The 19,800-nt window shown below is 45.9% G+C and overlaps 1 protein-coding gene across 1 annotated transcript in view; it reads right to left on the bottom strand.

Annotated features, from left to right (window-relative positions):
- The window catches only part of pik3cb (phosphatidylinositol-4,5-bisphosphate 3-kinase catalytic subunit beta), a 196,938-nt gene that overhangs the window by 93,970 nt on the left and 83,168 nt on the right, over positions 1-19,800 (bottom strand). Inside the window, exons 2-6 of the mRNA XM_033031101.1 lie at positions 18,591-18,777; positions 16,773-17,001; positions 14,059-14,282; positions 5,641-5,823; positions 90-257 (exon numbers count right to left, since the gene is read on the bottom strand). Of these exons, the coding sequence (XP_032886992.1) occupies positions 90-257; positions 5,641-5,823; positions 14,059-14,282; positions 16,773-17,001; positions 18,591-18,746 (960 nt within the window). The 5' untranslated portion in view covers positions 18,747-18,777. The remainder of the gene's footprint in view (positions 1-89; positions 258-5,640; positions 5,824-14,058; positions 14,283-16,772; positions 17,002-18,590; positions 18,778-19,800) is intronic.

Below are 19,800 nucleotides of genomic sequence, written 5' to 3'. Positions count from 1 at the left end.
CGCTGCATGACTATAACACAAAGGGAGACCACATCATTTTAAATAGCACATAAATACAAGATATGGCAGCTGCTGCCTGCGTTACTTACAGAAATAGCCCGTTTCTTCGGTGGAAGAGGAAGAGGAGCAGAGGATATTTTCCGATGTAAGGCCATACCAATGGCTGACATTTCTAGATCACACAGCTCTTTGATGACTCTGCACTCCATCACAGTCAACTGAGGGTGGGTTCCATTTAACACACAGTTCCTGATATACTGAAAAGTATGAAAATCACAAAGTAAGCAGAAGGGCCTTGCTCAATCCACAGCAAAACCTAGAACCCACATTAGGTCTGTCCTCCCCACATTCAACAGGAAAGGCATAAAAGCACAGCATGTGCAGACCTGACCAGGATACAAACAGGTTACAGGATTTTGGCAATGTTAATAAAACAAAACAATTTGCAAGTACAAATTTAAGACGGCATAGTCTTACAGCAAAGGGCAACACTCCATCAGCAGTCCCACCCCCTACAGTGGCAAATAACCAGGTTCGATCCAGAACTCGGGTGCTGTCTGTATGGAGTTTGTACGTTCTCCCCGTGCAGGCACGGAAATCGCTATCAAAATATGGAGGGGACCGGAGGGAGACACAATTTCTTGGCGGCCGCGCGCACATGCGCACACTCACACACGCGAGGCTTCGGAGGCTCAATCCAGTGCTAAATGCAGCTCAACTCTGCCTGTCCCGCCGGGTTAATCTACAGCCCTGCCTGGACTGAAGGGACACCAGCGCTGCTTCCCCACACTGGCTGTAAACATGGTCCATATTTCCCGCAAGTCCAGGCAGGGCTGTAGGTTAACCTGGCGGGACAGGCAGAGTTGAGCTGGATTTAGCGCTGCTTCTCTGTGCTGGCTGTGGGCCTGGGGGTACCGCTCCTATCCCGACATCTCTGGCCACCTGTGGGAGGCGGGGGGGCACTCGGGACAGCGCCGGACAGCCGGGTTCGATCCTGGCAGCGGATGAGGCGCAGGTCTGTGCCGAGAGTGTTTTGGCACGTCTCCCTCCTCCAATGATCGTGCTGAATTATCATGTCCCGCCCCCATTGCCTGCTGACCGGCGTCTCTCTCGTCCAATCGGCGCCCTCCATCAGCAGTCCCACCCCCACTGTCTCGCGGAAAACTGAGATTTCACCGGGTTTTAAAATCCGGATTACAAAAAATGGGGGGGGGGGGGTGGGATTGTCCCCCATCTCTCAAAACAGGGGGGGGGGACGTGTCCCACCTGGTCCCCCTGGGATTTCTGCCCCTGTCCCCGTGACCTGCGTGGGTTTTCTCCGGGTGTTCCGGTTTCCTCCCACACTTGTAGGTTTATTGGCCTTTACATTGTCCCGAGCGTGTGTAGGATAGTGCTAATGTACGGGGATCCTGGGCTCGGTGGGCCAAAGGGCCTGTTTCCACGCTGTATCTCTAAACTAAACTAAACAAAGCTTAGCTTCAAACATTTAAGTATTATTAATTAAATATTTAGGCTTTAGGAATTGGAACAAGTAACAGGGAAATGTTTAATACTCCAAACCCTGGAAAATGCCACGGTCAATGGAACATATGGGACCTATTATAAACGGCTTGAGCTATGGAATCTGTGCTATTGAATCTGCGCTTCCAGTATTCTTGCTATTGTTGGCACAATAATCAAAGAAAAGGAATTCCGAACACCTCCAAATCAATATTTTTGTAGGTTTCGAGCTCCTGCTGGGTGTTTATTTAAATGTCGAACAGCTAGACTTACTTATAGCATTTTACAGTCAGCAGATGCGGAGTTTTGCTTTCAGAGGATCAGCACTAAAATTGCCCGACGTTCGAAATAAAGACCTAGGAGCAAACGACAAACCCTGGACCTAATTCTGAACTAGAAAATAAGTCTATATTATCCACTATCAAATATCATCATCAAACATGCAAGATTGTTTCCCAGGTAGACAAAAGTGCTGGAGAAACTCAGCGGGTGCGGCAGCATCTATGGAGCGAAGTTCCTTCGCTCCATAGATGCTGCCGCACCCGCTGAGTTTCTCCAGCACTTTTGTCTACCTTCGATTTTCCAGCATCTGCAGTTCCTTCTTAAACAAATTGTTTCCCATGTTGGATTGACACTAGAATTCATTAGTTTAATTAGTACGAAAACAGGCCCTTCAACCCACCGAGTCCGCGCCGACCAGCGATCCCCACACATTGACACTATCCTACTACACTAGGGACAATTTACAATCTTTACCGAAGCTAATTAAGCTACAAACCGGTACGTCTTTGGAGTGTGGGAGGAAACCGGGGCACCTGGAGAAAACCTACACGGTCAGGGGGAGAACGTACAAACTCCATACAGACAGCACCTGTAGTCGGGATCGAACCTGGGTCTCTGGCACTGTAATGCCCCCGTCCCACTTAGGAAACCTGAACGGAAACCTCTGGAGACCTTGCGCCCCCACCCAAGGTTTCCGTGCGGTTCCCGGAGGTTTTTGTCAGTCTCCCTACCTGCTTTCACTACCTGCAACCTCCGGAAACCACCTGCAACCTCCGGAAACCACCTGCAACCTCCGGGAACCGCACGGAAACCTTGGGTGGGGCGCAAAGTCTCCAGAGGTTTCCGTTCAGGTTTCTTAAGTGGGACAGGGGCATAAGGCAGTAATTCTACTGCAGCACCGCTGTCCCACCCCCTAAGTAAGCTTTACTGAGTCACTACCATTAAACGTGATAAAGAAAGTATTTAAAAGAAAAAAGTTAAAAGATGCACTTTTAAAGCTGTCAGTTACACTGGTTAAATGCCATAAAGATGTACAGTACAGTACAAAAACAGGTGATTTGGCACACCTTGTCCATGCCACCCAAGTTGACATTGGGTTAGTCTCATTTAACTTACATTCGGCGATATCCCTCTACACAATTCCTATGCGTAAACCTGTCCAAATACCTTTCAAAAGTCAAAATGATATCCAATTCTATACTTTCCTTTGGCTCATTCCCGATATGGATTACCCTCTGAATGAAAAGATTGCCTCTTAAATGTCTCCCTTCTCACCTTAAGCCTGTGCCCTCTGGCTTGAGAATCCTGTACTCTGGAAAAAAGACTGAGCATCAGGAGATTGAGAGGGGATCTTATAGAAACTTACAAAATTCTTAAGGGGTTGGACAGGCTAGATGCAGGAAGATTGCTCCCGATGTTGGGGAAGTCCAGGACAATGGGTCACAGCTTAAGGATAAGGGGGAAATCCTTTAAAACCGAGATGAGAAGAACTTTTTTCACAGTTCACAGAGAGTGGTGAATCTCTGGAACTCTCTGCCACAGAGGGTAGTCAAGGCCAGTTCATTGGCTATATTTAAGAGGGAGTTAGATGTGGCCCTTGTGGCTAAGGGGATCAGAGGGTATGGAGAGAAGGCAGGTACGGGATACTGAGATGGATGATCAGCCATGATCATATTGAATGGCGGTGCAGGCTCGAAGGGCCGAATGGCCTACTCCTGCACCTAATTTCTATGTTTCTATGTTTCTATTCATCTTTTTTTTTTTTGCATTTAGTAATAACCAAAGGAAAGAGAAGAAAAGTGGGCACAATGCCTCTCCCACAAGCCCCTAAACAGTCTCATGAGAACAGAACCCAGAGTCCACGCTCTCATTTGCAACCTGATTAAATCATCATCTCAAAGGGCTTCCTGTTTCTTTTTAAGACGTCAAACACTAAGGCCTGTCACGGGTCTAAAATACTCAGCGTTGGGGGTGGGTGGACAAAGAAGAACACGTGGAATATTCATAAGATCATAACTGTGTAGCCCCCGGACATAATGCAAACTCCATTTTCAAGTTCGCTGACGACAGCACCTTTGTGGGAAGAATTACAGATGGTGATGAGTCGGTGCATAGAAGTGAGATGATCCGATTGACCAAATGGTGCCATCACAACAACCTGGCTCTCAATATCAGCAAAACCAAAGAACTGATTGTGGACTTTGGAAGAGGAAGGTTGAGGACCCACAATCATGTTTACATCAATGGGACAATAGTGGAGAGAGTCAAAAACTTCAAATTCCTGGGCGTGCATATTTCCCACGATCTTTCCGGGACCCAACACACTGATGCAATCATAAAGAAAGCACAAAGGTAGACAAAATTGCTGGAGAAACCCAGCGGGTGCGGCAGCATCTATGGAGCGAAGGAAATAGGCAACGTTTCGGGCCGAAACCCTTCTTCAGACTATGCAGGGTGGAGGGGGGGGAAGAAGAAAGGAAGAGGAGGAGCCAGAGGGCTAGAGGGAGTCCTGAGAAGGAGAGGAGACAGCAAGGGCTACCGGAGATTGGAGAAGTCAATGTTTATGCCGCTAGGGTGCAGACTGCCCAAGCGGAATATGAGGTGCTGCTCCTCCAGTTTCTCCAGGTGGTGCTCACTCTGGTCATGGAGGAGGCCCAGGACAGAGAGGTCGGATTCGGAATGGGAGGGGGAGTTGAAGTGCTGAGCCACCGGGAGATCAGGTTGGTTAATGCGAGCGGAGGTGTTGGGCGAAAAGATCGCCAAGCCTACGCTTGGTCCCAGCCGCACCCGTTGAGTTTCTCCAGCAATTTTGTCTCTACATCGGTGAGACCTTGGCAATCATTTCGCCGAACACCTCCGCTCAGTGTGGGAGGGAGCGAGGGAGGGAGGGCGGGCAGGCGGGGCAGGGCAACCTTTCAGGCTGATTCTCACTGTATGGCAGAGTCTGCCATGCAACTTCTTGCTTGCACTGATGAAACTTCTGTGGCATAGGATTCACCTTCTGGCAGTCTGCTGAACTCACAAGATTGTTGCCACTGCAATTGGAACGCAAGAACCCACTGAACGGCAGCTGAGACACCCTAGCCTGTTAAATACTAGACCGAGAAGTATAATTACTAAACAATCCCCAGCTATATAAGTAAAATTTGTCAGGCTGTCATATCCAACACTCGTATTGACTCATAGAGTAATACAGCATAGAAGCAAGTGCTTGGGCCTAACTTGCCCATGTTGACCAAGATGCCTCATCTACACTAGTCCCACCTGCCTACATTTGGCCAACATCACTCTAAACCTTTCCTAACCATGTACCTGTCCAACATTGTCTAAATGTTGTTATAGTACCTGCCTCAACTCAATCCTCTGGTTCCATAAACCGTGGAAAAGTTACCATTCAGATTCCTATTAAATCTGTCCCCTCTCACCTTAAACCTTTGTCCTCTGGTTCATCATTCACCCTCCTCTGGGTAAAATACTCTGTGCATCCACCCAATCTATTTCCCTTGTGATCTTATACACCTCCATAGGATCACCCTTCATCCTCCTGCGCTCTAAGGAATAAAGTCCCTGCCAGAAACACCTCCCCTGTAGCTCAAGCCCTCAAGTCCAGGAAACATCCTCATTAATCTTCTCTGCACTCTTTCCAGCTGAGCATTATCCCTACTATGACAGGGCACAGGATCCAAAATTGATGCATACACCACAAACGTTAGAACTAGTTTAAATATTGAAGACTTTTAAGAATTGTATTCTCTACTTTCACTTCTGTTCCCCGTCATCAAGTTCAATTTGCACGGTAATTATAGAGGAAGAATCAAAATAACATATCCCCAATATGAGAGGACTTGCTTGACTTACCTGGAACTGAATCAGTGGTTCCTCACCAAACAAGTACTCCTGCTTCCCACTCACGCACAGCAGAAAATCTCGGGGATTGAAGTCCTCGTTCTCCTTCCCATGGTTGGTCATCTGTTTCCTGATGGCAAGTTCGTTCAAGCCAAACGGTTTCAAGTCAGGAGATATTTGGAAATTGAAGATATCCTGCAAGGACAGAACAGTTTAAATATTCTCGGATGAAGAAGATAGATCTCATTTACTTCGTTGGTCGTGAGTTGTGATTTACACACTCAGCCGCTGTGCGGGGACTGCTGGTCGGCACGGACTCGGTGGGTTGAAGGGCCTGTTTTCTGCTAACTAAACTAATGCAGCTAAAAATAGATGACATGAAATGTAAATGTTTGAAATCCTAGTGTCAATCCAACATGGGAAACAATTTGTTTAAGAAGGAACAGCAGATGCTGGAAAATCGAAGGTAGACAAGAACGACACAGTGCGTTACAGCGCCAGAAACCCGGGTCCGATCCTCACTATGGGTGCTGCCTGTAGGGAGTTTACACGTTCTCCCCGTGACCTGCGTGGGTTTTCTCCGGGATCTCCGGTTTCCTCCTACACTCCAAAGACGTACAGGTTTGCAAGTTAATTGGCTTGGTATCATTGTAAATTGTCCCTAGTGTGCAGGGATCGCTGGTCAGCGTGGACTCGGTGGGCCAAAGCGCCTGTTTCTGCACTGTAGCTCCAAACTAATCTAAAGTGTGGCCATGGCAACAACACAAAAGTAGGAAGATCCAGCTCATTCCATTATCTCCATCCCTCTGTACTGTACATAGAACAGGCCCTTCAGCCCCATGGTGCCTGTGCCAAACATGCTGACAAAATAAAACTAATCTCATCTACCTGCACATGATCCATATCTCTCCATATCGATGTACCCATCTAAAAGCCTGTTATACACCCCCCATTATCTTTTCTGCCTCCACAACCACCCTTGACAGCATGTTCCAGGTACAACATCCACCTCAGTATACCAAACCGGCCCCGCACATCTCCTTTCAACTTTCCCCCTCTCACCTTTTAGATATCCTACTAGTCTTTAGCATTTCTACCCTAGGGGAAATGGTTCCGACTCCATCCTTTCTCCGCTTTTCAGTACGTTATATACTTCTATCTGGTCTCCCTCCCCTCAACCTCAGGTGCTCCAGAGAAAACAATCGAGATCTGCCTAACCTCTCAGTGGAGCTAATGCCCTGTAATCCAGGCAGCATTCTGGCAAACTTCTTCCACATTCTTGCGAAAACCTCTACATCCTTCCTCGGATGGAACGGCCGAAACTGCATGCAATATTCCAAGTGCAGACTAACCAAAGTCTTATAGAGTTGGCATCATGACTTCCTGACTCATACCTATGAAGGCAATCATACAAGATGCCTTCTTTACATAAAAACATAGAAAATAGGTGCAGGAATAGGCCATTCGGCCCTTCGAGCCTGCACCGCCATTCGATATGATCATGGCTGATCATCCAACTCAGTATCCCATCCCTGCCTTCTCTCCATACCCCCTGATTAGATTAGATTAGATTAGATTAGATTCCTTTCGGTCTGAACGAAATTATGTTTCCCTTTAGCCACAAGGGCCACATCTAACCCCCTCTTAAATATAGCCAATGAACTGGCCTGCACCTTGCATATCGCCTGCACCTTGCATACCACCTTGCATATCGGCACTTCATTTAAGCTAACCCTCCCTGTATACAAACTTGTGTTCAAATGACTTTGATGCAGTTGATGCAATGCCAGTGACCTAGCATAAATAATGTGTCTAGGTGGATTCAAGTTTAGTGTCAGAGAGCCATACCACATGATGTGTGAAGAAGGGTCTCGACCTGAAACGTTGCCAATCCCTTCGCTTCATAGATGCTGCCTCACCCGCTGAGCTTCTCCAGCATTTTTTGTCTACCTTCGATTTTTCCAGCATCTGCAGTTCTTGCTTAAAGATAGAAACAGGCTCCTTTGGTCCAACTCACCCATGGCGACCAAGATGCCCCAACAACCTCCTCTGGCAGCTTGTCCCATATACCCACCACCTCTATGTTTCTCTCTCAGTTTCCGATTAAATCTTACCCCCCTCACCTTCTGTGACCACTGATGACTATACTACAACCTTGCTGGAACACAGGCAGTGGATGAGGCTAGTATTTCAACCAGCCACGTAGTTCAGTTAAAGGTAGACAAAAGTGCGGAAGAAACTCAGCAGGTGAGTTTCTCCAGCATTTTTGTCTACCTTGGATTTTTCCAGCATCTGCAGTTCTTTCTTAAACATTGTTCAGTTAAACTCTTAAATAAATAATAATACTAATATTGATAATAATAATAATATATACTTTATTGGTCCCCTCAGGGAAATTCAGATGTCCAGAAGCCCCCAACCAACAAACCCACACATTCAAAACGAACGCAGACAGAAAATATATAAAATACCATGCGGACATAACCCGAGATCAATAAATACCAATAACTAACAATTAGCAATTAAAAAAATGCAAAAATGCATCCCCCTACAGCCTAGCGGTCCGAATTATAAAATCTAATGGCTGCAGAGGGGAACTCTCTAAGCTTATTAAGTCGTCTAAGTAGGAAGGAAAATAAATGCTTAAGCTACTCCGATGGATAGAAAAAAATCTGCCCTGTGTTCATTTGAAAATATACCTTGTTTACAGCAAAGGAACCAAGCTAAAGTAGGTCAGTGTCGAAGTCAAGAATTTGACATTACTCAAAGCCGCAGGTGTACAATGATCATCATTGTTCACAAAGGAATCAGATTGCAGTCTCATTGTGTGGTATCACGGAAGCTAATTCTAGGAACAGGAGATCACATCTAATGCGATGACAAGCTGAATTCACTTAAAACAGTCACACCTTCCAAAACAAAATTACCATTGAAAATAGTATACCGATTACTTTTTAAAATATCAACTTAAATTATGATGAAAATGACCTTGGTTATAGCAACTCCGTTTCCCTAACTCCTCACCCACGATCAAAAGTGGGCACAAATTCAACAGAATAGGTAGATAAGGTGGTCAAAAAGGCTTTTGGCACTTTGGCCTTCATCAGTCAGAGTATTGAGGTTGTTGAGGTTCCAACAGTGCCAGAGCACGCTGCCCTCGGGACGGCTACTATGGAGAGGAGACGTTTGCCCACCTCTTTGCAGAGTGTGGATTCACAAAGAGAGTCTGGAGAGGGTCCCTGTCACGGTTTATTCCGAACAGCTCCGTCACAGAGGACTCGGTGATTTACAGACTGTTCCCAGGGACACATTCAGAGACCAACATCGAGGGCTGCTGGAGGGTCATCAGCTCGGTGAAAGATGCTCTTTGGTTTGCCCGAGCGTTGTTGACCACCCAGCGGAGCGAGAGGTCCGTCGGGGAATGTTTCCGACTGGCCCGCTGCAGACTGCAGGAGTACGTGCAGAGGGACGCACTGAAGCTCGGTGCAGCCAACGCTAAGGCTTGGTGGGGATGACCACAGTCTAGGGTCCTTCCGCTGCTGGACATTGGGGGGCAGGGTGTGGTGGAGATGCCCCTCAAAATAAGGGAAGGGATTCCACGCCAGTGGGCCACATGATTGGCAAGGGTGGGGGGTAAAATTGTGATTTGGGGAAACTGTATTGTATGTATGTATAGCCTCCGAGAATGTCGGATGGAGTTTTGTAAGGATCATGTATTGTATATATTTATTTCTCAAATAAAGTCTCTTTTTAAATTAAAAACAAAAAAAATTGAGCATAGAAGTTGGGAGGTCATGTTGCAGTTGTATAAGACGCTGATGAGACCGCATTTAGAATATTGTGGTCAGTTCTGGGCACAATGTTATAGGAAAGATATTGTCAAGCTTGAAAGGGTTTAGAAAAGATTTACCAGGATGTTGCCAGGACTAGAGGGTGTGAGCTATAGGGAGAGGTTAAGTAGGCTGAGTCTCTATTCCATGGAGCTCAGGAGGATGAGGGGAGATCTTATAGAGGTGTACAAGATCATGAGAGGAATAGATCGGGTAGATGCACAGAGTCTTTTACCCAGAGTAGGGGAATCGAGGACCAGAGGACATAGGTTCAAGGTGAAGGGGAAAAGATTTAATAGGAATCTGAGGGGTATCTTTTTCACACAGAGTTGTGGTGGGTGTATGGAACAAGCTGCCAGAGGAGGTAGTCGAGGATGGGACTATCCCATTGTTTTAGAAACAGTTGGACAGGTACATGGATAGGACAGGTTTGGAGGGTTATGGACCAAAGCGCAGGCAAGTGGGACTAATGTAGCTGGGACATTGTTGGCCAGTATGGGCGAGTTGGGCCGAAGGGCCTGTTTCCACACTGTAGCACTCCATGACTATAATAACTTCTGACATTTTGTTCTAAACCTTTCAAAATTAAAAACAGGTGAAGTTTGCAAGTTGAAATTAAAACAATAGTATTTTTTTTTGCCATGTAGAAAAAGCTCATCTCATGCCCTTGACAGTGTATTTAGGACATTTTACAAAAGTGAGATGGTTTGAAAATGAGCAACATTAGGTATTCATGGTAAAAGCAATGGGAACGGGGCTAAAAGAGAGGCAGTGATTCAAAGAAAGGAGTTGAACAGATAACGAATTCTTGCTTAAAAAGTTTGTGAAGTATACATGAGGAACCAAATTGCCAAGCATTGCCCCAGTTCCTCTCAAGTTTTTATATACCTGAGCTTACTTTTTTAACATACAATAATGTAGTGTGTCCGAGCAACTCCCAAGACTGTTCGAATACAAGAACTCTTTTCCATGAAGAAATATATTTCAGCCAGTGAGCAGCACTAGCCTGGTCTATAACAGACATATTGATTTTGACTTACTGCCCGACACGAAAAACAACTCCACCAAAGAATGTATTAACTCCAAAACCGTAAAAATGCTGAGGAGAAAACGAGTTTTGATGAAATTTAAAATAACTTACTTAAATTTTTTAAAAATCTATGTCAGCAGTGCGTCAGTTTTTTCAACTTTTTTTTATTTTTTAGTATGTTTTAAAGTGTGTATTTAATGTTCCTTCGCGTGTTTTGTGTGGGGGGTGGTGTGGGGGGGTAAGGGGGAAACCGCTTCGGTCGCCTCCCCCATGGAGAGGCGACTTTTTCCAGGTCGCCTCCCCCGTGGCCTAACATCAAGGATCGGCGCGGCCTTTCCCGGAGACGCGCCCGGGGCTTCAGCAGCGGGCGCAGCGTGGACTCTCGGCGAGGAGCGGGTGAACCCTCGCTGGGGCTCGCTGGAGGGGAGCGCTCCGTTTCGCTGGCCCGGGGCAGCCGGCAGCCTGAAGTCGCAGCCTGAAGCCGCGGTCTGCAGAGCTCCAGCTGGTGCGGCGTCTACAGCCCGGGATCCCTCGAGGGGGACCCGGGGGAAGAAGAAGCCATCACTGCCGGCCCGCGGCCAACTTCTACCACGGGACCGGCATGGACTTACCATCACCCCTGGAGGGGAGCTTCGACCGCCGGCCCTGCAGTCTACGGTGCTTCTGGCTGCGGCGGGGACTTTAAATCTCGACCGCCGGCCTGCGGCCTACAACAATTTAAAGCCGCGGTCTCTGGTGAGGAAGAGCCGATCCTGGACTGACTCTGGACTCTGGTCCTGACCACGGGGGGAAATGGAGGAGGACTGGCCAAATTTTGTGCCTTCCACCACAGTGATGAATGCTGTGGTGGATGTTTGTGTCACAGTTTTATTGTGTGTTCTTTATTATTGTATCGCTGCTGACAACCCACAATTCCACCAGCCTGGCTGTGTGGTCATTAAAATACAATACAATACAATACAATTTAAAATGTCAGTGTTATTATAAACTAATGGGCTCCAAGTGATTTTTCTAGCTTTTTCTCATCGACAATGTCTGAAGAAGAACCACAACTCGAAATGTTGCCTTTCCATTCCCTCCACAGATGCTGCCTGACCTGCTGAGTTCTTCCAGCACTTTGTGTTTTGCTTATGAACCATGGCCAGAGTGAGCACCACCGGAAATTGGAGGAGCAGCACCTCATATTCCGCTTGGGCAGTCTGCACCCTAGCGGCATAAACATTGAATTCTCCAATTTCCGGTAGCCATATAACCATATAACCATATAACAATTACAGCACGGAAACAGGCCATCTCGGCCCTACAAGTCCATGCCGAACAATTATTTTGCTGTCTCCTCCCCTTCTCAGCTCTCCCTCAGCCCTTGGGCTCCTCCTCTTCCTTTTTCCTTTCTTCTCCCCTTCCCCCCCACCCTCCATCAGTCTGAAGAAGGGTTTTGGCCCAAAACGTTGCCTATTTCTTTCGCTCCATTGATGCTGCTGCACCCGTTGAGTTTCTCCAGTACTTTTGTCTACCTTTGCGTTTTGCTGATGGGTCCAGGAGATACAAGCACAGCTCAGGTAGCAAGTTCCAACCTCCCAATGGCACTATTTCATTTGTGTATGACTAAGGGCTCACAAAGTCAAATGAATCATTGTTGGTCAACTGACACTGATCACAAGAGCTAACTAATCCTGAATTAATTTATTTATTTCCTATGGATTTATTTTTAAAAAAGTGAATCAAATCTTCCATTCAAAAATATCTAATAAAGTTCAGCAAACTCTCCACAATCATCCCGAGAGCCTTGTGGTGATTGTATTCTATAGAAACAGCCATTTTCCACAGTGTGGTTCTTGATCCCATCTCCTGGTGTCTGGCTATTTGCTATGTTTACTCTGGGTAGCACTGGTATCAAGAGACACCTGAATATACTCTAAAAAGGAAGTCTGGTGTAAAATGTGTTGGAAAGAGTAAATATACGCTCAGCACAAAGCCAAAGACAGTAGAATATACTTCTCACCTATTTTACTAATGCCATTTCTAATTCATAATATGTTCTGCTATATAGAGCAATTTTGTGTTGGTATTTTCAAACCCTTCCTCTAAATTCATAGGATAGTTGGTAGCAGCAATTCCTGACTTTCCACATCCTCTAAGACGTGGACAGGTATCCCCGAGGCTCTGGAGAGTTGCCACCAGCATTGGAGCTGCCAAAAATCTACAAATCCATTGGCAGGATAAGCAAAGCAATGTCAGCACTGTCTCCTGTGCCAACATCCACAACACTGAGGCCCTAATGACACTCAGTTGGCTCCGATGAGTAGGCCGTTGTTTGCATGCCTGCTCTAGGCTCTGGAAATAGATACTTAATTTCACTAATATGAGGAAATCATAAGGCAAATAGAGGAGAAGATTCAAGGGTGCCCTCAAAACCACCTGAAGAAAACACAAAAAAAGTGCTGGAGTAACTCAACGGGTTCCCCAGGCAACGTGTCTGGGGAACATGGATAGTTAACGTTTCAGGTCATGCGTCGTGTCATAAGTGAAAGGAGCAGAATTAGGGCATGTGGCCCATCAGGTCTACTCTGCCATTCAAACATGGTTGATCTATCTCTCCCTCCTAACCCCATTCTCCTGCCGTCGCCCCATAACCCATTATTCAGACTGAGGGAGTGTCCCGACACAAAACGTCATCTACCCACATTCTCCGGAAATGCTGCATTTACTTTGTGTTTTGTTTTGTAAACCAGCATCTGCAGTTCATTGTTTCCACATCTTCAAGAAAATTCAACATCCTCACTGACTCCTAGGAATCTCTAAACCACGACTTCTTGAAGTGGGAAGAAACACTTAGGAACCTCAAGTGTATGCACTGGAAGCACTTGGAAGCAAGTAGACAGCTCTCAAATTCAAGAATCTATACTGTCAAGCGTAGAGGGCAAGAGAAATAGACAGCCATACAAACCAAACATCTGCCTGTCTCAATCAGGTCCTCATATCTCATCTCTGGTATCGTCTGTCAACCTTGCACAGATCTCATCAGAATACATAGAACTGTGCGGCACTGTGGCGCAGCGGTAGAGTTGGTGCCTTACAGCGCCAGAGACTCCGGTTCTATCCTGACTGCGGGTGCTGTCTCTACAGAGTTTGTACGTTCTCCCTGTGACAATCTGCGTGTTCTCCGGCTGCTCCGGTTTCCTCCCACGCTCCAAAGGCGTAGAGATTTGTCGGTTAATTGGCTTTGGTAAAATTGTCCCTGGTGTGTAGGATAGTGTTGGTGTACAGGGTGATGGCTGGTCGGTGCAGACTCGTTGGGGTGAAGGGCCTGTTTCCTCACCGTATCTCTAAAGTCTAAAGTAAAGTCTAAACTGGAGTGAAGGCAACTTAGCTTCAGTCCCAAAGGACTATATCTGAGAGAAAAGAGGGATCTATGCACACTGGCCAGACGGTAAATTGGCCATCTCTTTGAGAATAACAAGAGTCTGTTTTGCAGTCTGGCTTTTCCCATCACTATTATAGCCAGAGCTCTTTGTTCATGCACACTCAGTATCTTCACTCCTGGGATTTACACTTTTTAATCTAACTTACCCGACAATTGTCAAATCGAATCACCACAAGGAACTGTTCCTTGTGCAGTTTGTCATCAGCACTGTTCGAAGTGGTTGCTACAATTTCAGGTGGAAAGTTGTGCTGCAACCAGTCCATCCAGGACTGCCCCTGACGCTTCAACATGTTGTCCTCGTTGATCTTGCGCAACTTGCTGCGAAATTCTTTCACCTCCGGGTCCGTCAGTGCATCAAATTCATGAAGACCTACATTGTGTGGCAAACAGAACGCAAACATGTCACCCGATTGGAACAACTCGGTGTAATACCCTTAGCCCTTGTCCTCAATAATCAATCATTTGCTCTCAAATTCAAACACCCACACTATCAAGAGGTAAAATGGGTATTCGCACGTTCACTGGGATCACATGGGTTTTCTCTGGGTCTTCTGGTTTCCCCCCCACAACCCAAAGACTCGCTTCTACTCAGCGGCTGTGGAAAGCATCTTGTCCAGAAATAACACAATTTGGTTTGGGAACTGCTCTGCCCAGGACAAGAAGGCTCTGTAGAGAGTAGTGCGTTCGGCCGAACGATCTATGGGAACTTCACTCGCTCCCCCTGCAGGAACTATACATCAGAAGGTGCAATTCCAGAGCCAATAAGATCATGGGAGACCCCTTCCACCCCTGCAACGGACTGTTCCAGCTGCTACGGTCAGGCAAACGCCTCTGTTGTCATGCGGTGAGAACGGAGAGGTTGAGAAGGTGTTTCTTCCCAGAGGCCATTCGGTCTGTAAACGCCTATCTCACCAGGGACTAACTTTACTGTACCATGCAACTGTTTTTTTTTAATTGCTGTTTTTTTCCTTTTTCCTTCCTCCCACAATATGTAATATGGAAATATGTGATTCTGTTCCATTCTGTTTGTAGTTTGTTTGTTTGTTTGTTTTTTTGCACAATTCACGAGCATTGCCACTTTTCATTTCACTGCACATCTCGTATGTGTATGTGACGAATAAACATGACTTGACTTGAGACTTGTGGTTTTATAGGTTAATTGGCCTCGGTAAATTGCCCCTCGTGTTTAGGGATTAAATGTGACAGTAGGACAGCATAGAATTAGCGTGAACACATGATCAATGATCGGCATGTACTCGGTGGGCCGAACAGCCCGTTTCCATGCTGGAGAGGACGTTTGAGTGGGGTGTACAATTGGTATCTAATCCAGGCACCGTTCGTATTCATCCCTGCAGAAATGTCAACTCCAGCCACAAAATCTCTCTCTTGGTTTCAGGCTGTAAAAATTATCGTCTCATGAAAGGATAAATGCACAGAATCTCTTGCCCAAAGTAGGGGAATCAAGAACTAGAGGACATACGTTTAAGGTGAGGGGAGAAATATTTAATAGGAACCTGAGGGCTAACTTTTGCTCACAAAGGGTGGTGGGTGTACGGAATAAGCTGCTGGAGGTGGTCGTGAGGCAGGTACCATTGCAACGTTTACGAAACATCTAAACAAGTACATGGATAGGACAGGTTTTGGGAGATTTGGGCCAAATGCAGGCAGGTGGGACTAGTGGGGATGGGACATGTTGGCCGGTGTGAGCAAGTTGGGCCGAAGTGCCTGTTTCCATGCCGTAAGACTCTATGACTCAAGCAAGTCAAGGGATGTTTGATACATTAAAGATCTCATCCAACCTTCATCCCCATCCATCCCAGTGCCTCCAACCTTACCCACAACATTGGGCTGGAATTGTCATGTCCATAATTAGGTAGCGAGCTGATTGTGTCAAATGACTTTCATGATGCTGTGGAATACAGTGATTAACCGACTAAACAAAACAAAACTAATGTACCTCAGTCCACCTGTGTTTGGTGGCAAGAACAGGAAAGTAGACTATGTGAGCCATCCTCACATGCATCATCACACAAAATAAAAAAGCACTATCTGACCCATCATATGAAGAAAGACTGGATAGACTCGGCTTGTACTCACTAGAATTTAGAAGATTGAGGGGGGATCTTATAGATAATTCTTTAGGGGTTGGACAGGCTAGATGCAGGAAGATTGTTCCCGATGTTGGGGAAGTCCAGAACAAGGGGTCACAGTTTAAGGATAAGGGGGAAGTCTTTTAGGACCAAGATGAGAAAAACAAATTCACACAGAGAGTGGTGAATCTGTGGAATTCTCTGCCACAGAAAGTAGTTGAGGCCAGTTCATTGGCTATATTTAAGAGGGAGTTAGATGTGGCCCTTGTGGCTAAAGGGATCAGGGGGTATGGAGAGAAGGCAGATACAGGATACTGAGTTGGATGATGCCATGATCATATTGAATGGCGGTGCAGGCTCGAAGGGCCGAATGGCCTACTCCTGCACCTATTGTCTATGTTTCTATGAAAAAGTTGAAGGTTGACTTTGTGTGAAAGATGCAAAGACCTGACTTAAATCACCCAAGGTTTTGTTGTTGCCTTGGAAAGCTGATAGGTCAAACTAATGCACATAGATAGAGCAGAGAATTAATTGAATTCTACCATCCTTAAAGTATATAATGGATATGTTCTGAGTAACTATTATAATGCACGAGTCAGATAAATTTAATCAAATAATTCATCTGCGTAAACTGAAACCTGCCTTAGTCTAGAGTATCAAAGCAAATGGGACAGATCAGATCACATAAAATATATAGCTGGCATCAGCACTATGTACATTAAGACAAAATGCTGTTTAGGAAGAATAACATTGTGAAACATTGATCTTACCTTTCCCAATGAGAACGCCAATTTTTGAGTCAAGCAGTTTTTCGGACCGATTACAATTCCTAGCCACAAGCTTCAGAACAGGGAGGAAAGGTCGGACATCACAGAGACGGCGAGACTCGTCCTCCAGCTCCTCATGCACCGCCGACTGGTTCACGCATTGGAACATGTAGGAGTCTGATTCTCCAAGGACACTGTACAGTGGGTAACTCTGCGCCTGCCTCCATAATTGCTACAAGGCGAAGGGGGGGAGAAAGATTAAATAGGAACCTGGCCGGTAAAACATTTGTTTACATAAAGGGTGGTGGGTATATGGAACGAGCTGTCGGAGGAGGTGAATGAGACAGTAACTAAAACGTACTCTTTGTAGGGCGGTATGATGGCACAGCGGTAGAGTTGCTGCCTCTCAGCGCCAGAGACCCGGGTTCGAGCCTGATTACGGGCGCTACCTGTATGGAGTTTTTACGTTCTCCCCGTGACCGCGTAGGTTTTCTCCGGGTGCTCTGGTTTCCTCCCACACTCCAAAGACATATAGGTTCGTAGGCTAATTAGCTTCTGTAAATTGTCCCTAGCGTGTAGCACAGTGCTAGCATACGGCCACTAAAAGCAGCATGTGGGCCAAAGGATAGCCAAGGTTTTTTCATGCTTTGAGCCAATACGTGTACCACTGGTGGAACATTTCCAGTTGTTGGGAGTACCTTTCTCTTTCTCAGAGTCTGTGCCAGGGACAAAGAAAGGGAACTTGGAACAAGATGAAAAAAGGTCCGAGACTTACCAATCAAGGGCAGCGGAGCACAACACTGCTAGTAGTCACATCCAAGAATGTGATTTGTCTTGGTAATGGTTTATTAGTGCCACGTGTACCAAGATACGTTGCTGGCACGCCATCTAAGTTTAAAGGAGATGTGTGGGGTATGTTTTTGTTTTTACACAGAGGATGGCGGGTGCTTGGAGCGTGTTGCTGAGGATGTTGCTGGTGGCACACACACAATAGTGGCATATATGGACTTTGTGATAGACACGGGGAATGGAGGTTTATGTATTCCGTAATTAATGGTATTCGCATTATGTTCAGCACCGCACCCCGACCCGAAACCTAGTCTATTCATTTTCTCCAGAGACGCTGCCTGACCTGCTGAGTTATTCCAGCATTTTGTGTCTATCTTGATCATTATGTTAAATTTCCTTGCCCAAATCAAAAAGAGCAGTTTGTAAATAGTTGAGGCATACCACAGCCAGCCAACCTAAAAATGATAAATGCAATCATTATAATATTTCCATCTGCTAACTCTTCCTGTGGCCATGCGAATATAATACCCTTCGCCACTAGAACCTTCATCTTGTGGGCCAAGGGCTGGTTCTTGTGCTGTACTGTTCTGCATTCTATGTTGTCTAGTCAAATCATACTACATAGGAGTTCGATCAAGCCATACGCAGCTACAATAGGTAGTGCAAAGAGAAAAAATGCCAGAGTGTAGAATATAGTGTTGTAGCATCATGGCATTAAAATTACAGGGATAAATGCAGATAAAAGCAAGTTGTGAGATCAGGCCAATACCCTTAGCTCATGATACGATCATAAAATAATCTGTTTAAGAAGGAACTGCAGATGCTGGAAAATCGAAGGTAGACTAAAATGCTGGAGAAACTCAGCGGGTGCAGCAGCATCTATGGAGCGAAGGAAATAGGCAACGTTTGGTGCCGAAACGTTGCCTATTTCCTTCGCTCCATAGATGCTGCTGCACCCGCTGAGTTTCTCCAGCATTTTTGTGTACCTTCGATTTTCCAGCATCTGCAGTTCCTGCTTAAAAACTCACTTACCAATTTGATATATTCAATGGTGGCCTCCCGGGGGATTTCCAACTGAATATAGATCCCGGTTGGTAGCAGGAAGTCGACAGTGATGCTGTTATCCACTGAGATCTGGGAGTCAACTGCCCAGATATCCAAGATGTCTGTTATAGCAGGAGGCATCATGAAAGGTAAAGGCTATAATAACATCATGGCCCTGTGAGGGAACAAAGCAGATTTCAATTAAAGGATGTTTTTTGTTGAAATGAGAGAGTGAGAGTGAAGGAGCAGTGATAGAGACGGAGGAGAAACACAAACAAACGCACACCTAAAAAAAACCAGATAGATAGAAACAATCATATTTGCATCTATCAATATAAATATCTATCTTGCGGCAATCATCAAGATTCTATTGCGATTGGTTTAAATGGCTGCTGCTAGCCTTTCATGAATGCAACATAAAAGGACACAAAGTGCTGGAGTAACTCGTCAAGTCAGGCAACATCCTCTGGAGATGACATTCTGGGTCAAGACCCTTCTTCAGACTGAAGGGGAAAAATATCACACTATAGAGGACAGCTTGAAGAAAGTGGGGGGGGCGTTTATAGGAAATTAATGGGGCAATTTTATTTTATTTTATAAATATAGGGGAGGGGGTAGGGTGAGTGCATGGGGTAATTCTGCTCCTATAACTCATGAACTAATGAAAAATATTGTTACAAAGCTCCTCCACATATTTTCGTCCTTTCGTGGAGTATCCGAAAGCACAACAAGTTTCACCAAAGGTTTGTGTTGCAGCTCAGACTGGTGCTACATTAGGTGCTGATACGGTGTCACATTATTGTCCAATGTTGATGGGATTGCCAGTGGGGCACAGCACTGGCATTGCCGAGGGTCTAACCCGAGGAAGTGGCAATGGTGCCACAGAGAACCAACTTGGGGAGTATCCTGGTGTTAAATGCATTTGTTGTCCTAACGAGGTGAGCAGTATTGTTGGCGAATGGGGAACTGGTATTGCATAATGGTACAGATACCATTGACTGCAAGTACATTGACTTACAGATGTCCTGCATCTATTGAAATGTAAAGGCCCGACCTCTGTTGCCTCAATGCATAGCTGGTCTTCACCACTGTGGTCTTTACCACAGCCAGCCCATCGTACAACATTCTGATGCATTCGCTCCTGTCTTCTCATCAAGGTAACCCAAAGGGTAACTACTGAGTGAGAAAGGCAAGCGGC

The sequence above is a fragment of the Amblyraja radiata genome, chromosome 13 (assembly GCF_010909765.2).
Source record: "Amblyraja radiata isolate CabotCenter1 chromosome 13, sAmbRad1.1.pri, whole genome shotgun sequence".
NCBI lineage: Eukaryota > Metazoa > Chordata > Chondrichthyes > Rajiformes > Rajidae > Amblyraja > Amblyraja radiata.
Note: the sequence above shows the minus strand (reverse complement) of the source record. Positions and strands in the feature narration are given on the sequence as shown.